Below are 7,096 nucleotides of genomic sequence, written 5' to 3'. Positions count from 1 at the left end.
AACCAAATATCAATAAAATATTACCCCTAATAATAATATAAATAACATGTGATATTACCACTTTGATTCTCTGTTCTCCCTAACAACATCACTATTACTTATTATTGTGTATTGTCTTAAATTATTTCTTCCTTTAATTACTTCTTCACACTTACTAATTATTTATCTTCCTCCCTTTCACTATCTTTATTATTATTATTCATCTCTTATATTATCTTAATATACTCTTAATTCCTATAATCACTAATTTTGTCATCTTATTTTTTCCAACCCTAACTCAACTATTAGATCTGTTTTTAAAAGAAAGCCCCTATGGAGACTACCTCGCTCCTGCCATACACACTCAGTAAGTTTTCTATAGTTAGAGTTTTTTATTTAGGAAAATTAAATTTACAAAGACATAAAATTAATACCATAATTTTTTCCATCAATTTGATATTAAAAATAACACCATAATTTTCTTCCATTGTAAAAAAAGTCAACATTCATCTGTAACTTGGGTATATGTAACGAGGGAATGTTTCCCCGGTCGATTTCGTGAAAAATGGAAAGAGGAAGGGAGCAGTAAGTTGTTTCTCTGAATGAAAAACTTAATAGGACTCACAGAAGTCAATAATCCTTACATTTATGTGCCGCAAAGTGTTTGTATAGGTTATCTCAAATGTATGCTAGAGATTACTGTAATCCCGATGAATTGAATAAGTAAATCAGAATGCTTCATTTTGGTTGATCATTTTTATCAATTGAATTAATGTATCAATCATCAGTCAGACCATAAAGATGAAATATTAATTAAGGATTCCAACAAATTAATGATTGACCAGAATTCGTATTAAATATGGCCAATTGTATCAATAGATCATTATGATTGATACTGGTTAGCAATAAAAAGGTCATTCGAGAAAAAATATACCTTTATCACTTTGTATATATCTAATCTTGCCAAAATCGTTTCTCAGCACCAACAATAAGGATAGTCACCACTTGGCTACACTGGTAATTTTTGCAATAACCCTCTCTCTCTCTCTCTCTCTCTTCTTCTCCCCCTTCATAGTGTATGCATTTCTCAGCACCAACAATTATCTCTATCCAATAGTATTTGTCAGCACCATCATTCCCTGCTCTCTATTGCATAGTCTCTTTATGATCTAAATTGAGCTGTCCAAGTTAGTCTGATCTCATCATTGGATTTGATTGATCCAATAGATGAATCATTATTGAGCAATACCATTTGATCAGTTGATGGATGGCCCTTGATCAAAGCTTTTGATTCAATTTGATCTCAATCCGATTGATCTAACAAACTAAACTAGACAATCTATTAATCTATCGGAATTTGATGGATGAGATCAACTGATTTAATCTCTATCCAGCTAATCTGATGAAATAAAATATTACAAAAAATTTTTATAAGACACAATTGAAAATATTTTATGCTAAAGATTAGTGTGTTACTCATAAGACATTTAAAGGTTTTAAAATGATTCATTAAAATTAAATGAAATGAATGTATTGATACCATGATAAATGCATAGTTATTTTAATACATTTTAGATGATTTGGTCTTATTAATCTTGAATTTATCATGTTATTATTTTGATTAAATGAATATTTATGCATCAGCTTTCTTTTGAAGGAGATTTATATTGAAGGAGATGATGAAACCCGTCTTTCATCATCGTTGCCGTCGAGTCATCCATCAATGTCATATGAACCGTTGATGTCGTCAAAGTCTGACGACGTCAATGTTGAATGGACAGTTGACGACTGCCGATCCCTATTTGCAACAAAGGCTTGGAGATGTATAACAATCCATCAGCCGTTCCGTTCCTTACCGTAATCAGCCATCCATCCTGACCTCAGAACTGTAAACAAAGCGTAAATCTTCGTGCCTTCCATCGCATCTCGTCCCATCATCGGTGCTGGGGATTTACTCAAGACTCAGGCGTCATGACTATCCCTGCGTCCGTCCCGTCATCGGGTGCCGGGGATTTACTCAAGACTAGACATGGTCGTTCTGTTCTGTTCGTTTGGAACGAACACAAAATTTGCACAACAGAACCGCACAGGCCCTTGTTCTTTGTTCTGTTCTTTTTCTTTTTCAAAAACGAACCAAATTCGCACATTCGCACATTCGCACAAAATTAGACTAAAATTCGCACAAGGCGAACAAAAGAACAGAGCACAGGTCTGTTCGAATTCGTTTTTGTTCTGTTCGGAAAACCGAACAGAACGAACAATTTGCACAAATTCGCACCAAAAGAACAGAACGACATGTCTACTCAAGACTCAGGCGTCATGACTATCCCAGCGTCCGTCCCGTCATCGGGTGCCGGGGAAGACGGAAATACCGTTCCGTCCTGTCCTTCCCGTCTCCTACGTCGTAATCCGTCATCCGTCGTCCATTTCCGAGCCCTATATAAACCGAGGGCTCCCCACTCTCGTATTCGCCTTATTCCCCCCTCTCTCTCTCTCTTTCTCTCTCTAAATCGGCGATCAACTTCGTCCAGGTGGGCAAGCCGGTTACTCGTCGATTTCTTCTTCATCTGCAGAGTAATCTGTGATCGAAGATTTGTAGATTTTTGGGAATCTACAAATCTGTGGAGTGATCTGTGAATTTTGGGGGATTTTTGAAAAGTCGCAGATTTGTGGATTGTAGGTTGGAATTTTTGCGGAAATGGGCGGTGGAGGGGATCATGGGCACGGGCATGGCGCCGAAGGCGACTTTAGATCGAAGGTTTGGAGCATGGCGGGTGGCCCCAACAGCCGGCCCAAGTATTGGAGGAGGAACACGGCCGTCGCGATGTTTGGAATCTTCCTTGTTTGCATCCCCATCGCGATGAAGTCTGCCGAGCTCGAGGTTATCTTCTCTCGATTTTCAATTCTTTTTAAAACCCAAAATAGCTCCTGTTCTGATCGAATAATGAATTCGAGTCATTTGATAGTTCCCTTATGGTGTCTCTCAATTAGAAAATAGATTTCGTGTCTTCTATATATTTTAGTACTATGTTGCGGCATGAATGATTTTGATTGTTCCCTTGTGGTATCTCTCGATTAGAAAATGAGGTCATCCAATGTAGCTTCTTTTGTTATCAAATAATCAAGCAAAGTAATGTTGACAGAATGAAATCGTTAAATTAGGAATGGAATTCGTGTCGTTTGAAGTTTTGAGCCTTCTGTTTCTCTTTCCCTCTGTACTTATTTTTTCTGATGGGTCTCCCCTTCTCTCTCCACCCTCCCCCCATTTTCCCACTCTGGATAAAACTCAATGTAGACCCTTTTCTCATCAATAATCAGTTGAAGTGATTTTATCGTTTCCAGATTATATCACCCAGTCAGGAAATGGAATGCGTCTTTTGAAATTTTTATTCTTCTATTTTATTCTCCTCTCGCCTGATCTTTCTAATGAGTATATTCTCTCCTCGCCATTCTCCTTAATGCCCAAAACAGCCCCTGTTCTTAGCAAATAATGAATTCAAGTAATTTATTAGTTCTCGTTGGTATCTCTGAATTAGAAAATGGAGTTTGTGTCTTCTGAAAATTTCAATCCTATGTTGTGGCATGAATGATTTTTGTCTGCCAACCTGTAAAGATCAAATTTTCTTAGATTACACAAATTCCGCAGATTTGAATTTATGTATGCTTGGAATCACACTTAATGTCTGTTCTGGGCGCATACACCAAGAATGGAAGCAAATGCATCAACAAGTTTTTTTTTAAAGATGATTTAAGGCGCTCACTCGACAAAGTGGTAACACCCATGCATTAATGGTTTTAGGAGTGAGTTTTTTAGATGAATGAATTCCAGAATGATGATACAAACCGTATCAAATTGGTAAACAAAACAAGGAATCAGACTTACAGATCTTCAACCACCATACTCCCGGTGGAGATTCACTCTTCTCAGCTTTCAAGTGATCAGCCCCCGTCTTGAAAACTTGCTCCTCTGGATGAACCTCTTGCTGCTTATAGCTATTTCCTCCACAGACCTCAACATCTTCCAAGAGGTCCGACTGTCAACATGCCTTTATTTGAGGTCTCACCTTTTTTTTATAGGCTTTGGTTATTCCTCATCTCACTCGGGTCAAGACAGGTAGAACCACCTGGGTGATGCTTATTGCCTGGTCAAATGTTATGATCCCGATTTAGATCTAGTATGACGAGGGAGAGAGGAGAATTGAAGGGAAGAAGAGAGTGATAGGTGAACAAACCCTCAAGAACTTCCGAATCAAGAGTTCTTGCCCTCACGACAGCCAGATACAGCTTGTGCCAAGAACCCACAAGGTGATCATTCATCAAAAAGTCCCTCTAATGACCTTACTGGGTATTTGTAACCCTAAGATTTTCAAGAATCACTTATTTTCTCTCCTAAGACTCAGTGATTGACTGAGCCTTGTTGACCAGGTTTTCTGTGTTGAATCTTTATCAGGGCTCTAACATGGACACTCCCTTATTTGACTACCGCATCATTTCCTTTTTTCTATACTCTAGTTGGGACTGTATCAAATAACTGGGACATTTTTTGTCAGACAAGAAGGTAATATGACGGATGAGTATTATTTTTTATTGAAGGATCGCAGCTAGTGTGGTTTAATTTCGACTGTCTGGGGCATTTTTAATCAGAAGAGAGGTTAGTATTAAAGATGGATCTTATTTTGTGGAAAGCTCTTTGAGGTTTTATGTTGATCATGCACATCATCAAGAATATGATGGTTTGTGCAATATAGATACTGAAAAAATAATGAGATTTCTGTTGTGAACGAAATAATGAGTCGGTGATATGTTTTCAATAGAGATTGGCCTGGGTTCATTTGTTTCTTTGAATGATTGATTCATGATAAGAAATGTTTGAATTATTATTATTATTGTCCTGCAAGATAATCTTGCGCTGTTTTACATAGTTGATTGGAACATCTAGATGCATAATTGCTACATTTCTCTTGAATTATGGTTCCGTTGATGTCATACATGATTATCTTGAGTCGTTTTACATAGTTCGCTGGAACATGAAATTGATTATTTCTTATATTTTCTTTTGAATTATCCATTTCTTGTGCGATTTTTTTTTTGAGTTTTTTTATTTAGTTTATTTGATACATTTTCTCTTGTATTATGACTTCTGCCATGCGAGATTAGGTTGAGTTGTTTTAAATAGTATTGTAGGAAATGTATAGACTGTAGGTATAAGTGTAGCAGACGTCCTTTACTCAGGCAACGCAAGCGCACGCAAGAGAGATGCAGTAGAAGCTCTCCTTAGGCAGTAGACACTCAGATGTAAGCAAGTAGAGAGAGATAGAAAGAGGAGAAGAGAGAAGAAGAAAGAAGAATCCACGTTCCTTGCTTCTTGAGGGAAAAACCCCGTTAACCCTTTTAGGGTATTACATCAATATTTATCTTGCCTTATTGGGTCTGTTAGACCCAATAAGATATTACAACGGTAATATACAACAGATAGAACGGAATGGGTGAATGTTAACGGGACGGAACGGAGTTCCTAACCCTTAACAAGTATAATGGACGATTTATATGATTATTTCCCACATTTTCTCTTGAATTATATGTTCATTTTATGCCGTACAATATTATCTTGAGTTGTTTTCCATAGTTTTTCAGTACATACAGATTACTGAATTATTGGTTCATCTGAATTATTGGTTCATTTGTTTTAAATAATATAATGCAAGATTACCTTAGTTGTTTTACAAAGTATTGAAACATACTTATGAATAGTTGTTGCATTTCTTCTCGTACTATGGTTCATATGTTGCCATTGAGATTATATCATGTTGTTTACTTAATTCTCGGAATTTGTTTATGAGTTTTCTGAATTTCTCTTGAATTTGTGGTTCATTTGTTGCCATATGAGATGATCTTAAGTTTAGGGAATGTTTATATGAACTTTCATACGTTATACTTATCTGTCTCTGGATTTACGTTCTTTAAACGTGAAATCAACCTATATTTTACATATCTGTCCTTGGGTTTTTGTCATTTATGCTTTTTTAGGAATCTCGCTGCATGGGTTGAAATATGCGTATATGAACTTGGGATTTAGTCATATTCAACTACTCAGATTTTTTGTTTGTATGCACACCGTTCTCCTGATTACGCAATATTACTTATTTTTCTCGAAACTACTAGAAACTGGGAGAAAAATTATCTTCCACATATTCCTCGATGAAAGAGGATGACTGCTTAAAATCTGAATCCTTAAAGTACTTGGTTTATGTAAAAACGTGTTTAGTGTTTATCTTCAAAAAGAATACTAACTCTGAATGGTCAAATGACAACCGAGTAAACTTTTGGGACCTCTTTTATAAAGTCTTTCATTTAGGAACTGCTGCCATTTGGAGTTCAAATAAAACAGAGAAAATCAGCTTTGTCATTTTCCTATTCCTTTTTTTTTTTCCAAGGATGGGTAATTATTTATGCTCTCTAAGACAATAATAGAATATTTTCACCAGGAATAAGAAAATATTCCATTCTTTTTCATTTTATGGGTGAATCATTAGTTTTCGTCACTTGTTCATTTCATCTATTAATTGCTGGAAGCATGGATTTTCTCTTCCCCTTCACGAAAAAAGGAAGAATCGAATATAATTTTTTGTATTTTTTTTATTTTTTTCTGCAGCAACGGCCACATCAACCTGTGCACCCCATCCCTTCCCAGCTATGGTGCAAAAACTTTGGAAATAAGGAGTATTGATTGAAGAGAGAGGTGAGAAGACACTTACCCTTTTTTTACTTGACATCATTGTCTCTGCTTTGTTTTTGGGTTATGATAAATAATCACTTTGTAAACTGTTCCTCTTTCCCTTTTTTCTATGAACAGTGTTCTTGGTTCAGATAAGTGTTTGTAAGAAATATGGTTGGATCACTCTTTGCGAGAGACTCTGGGTTAGGGATAGGGTTCGACAGGACTGGGGTCCTTGTCGGGTCGTGGGTCTAGGTCAGGTTGGGTCAGGTCGGGCCGGGTCAGGTCAGGCTGTGTCGGGTTGGGTCGGGTTGGGTCAGGGTTGTGTCAGGTTGGGTCGGGTCGGGTCGGGTTGTGTTGGGTCGGGATGGGTTGGGTCGGGTCGGCTCGATGGGACTGAAA

The 7,096-nt window shown here is 37.0% G+C and overlaps 1 protein-coding gene across 1 annotated transcript; it reads left to right on the top strand.

Annotated features, from left to right (window-relative positions):
- Nucleotides 1-2,431: 2,431 nt before the first annotated feature.
- On the top strand, nt 2,432-6,877 carry LOC144704787 (uncharacterized). The gene is made up of 3 exons (XM_078577313.1): nt 2,432-2,510; nt 2,660-2,860; nt 6,632-6,877. Exons 2-3 carry the CDS (start codon nt 2,678-2,680, stop codon nt 6,704-6,706), a joined length of 258 nt encoding a protein of 85 aa, XP_078433439.1. The 5' UTR covers nt 2,432-2,510; nt 2,660-2,677; the 3' UTR covers nt 6,707-6,877.
- The last annotated feature ends 219 nt before the right edge of the window (nt 6,878-7,096 follow it).

This window comes from Wolffia australiana, chromosome 6 (assembly GCF_029677425.1).
Source record: "Wolffia australiana isolate 7733 chromosome 6, ASM2967742v1".
NCBI lineage: Eukaryota > Viridiplantae > Streptophyta > Magnoliopsida > Alismatales > Araceae > Wolffia > Wolffia australiana.
This window is presented reverse-complemented; position numbering and strand designations above follow the sequence as displayed.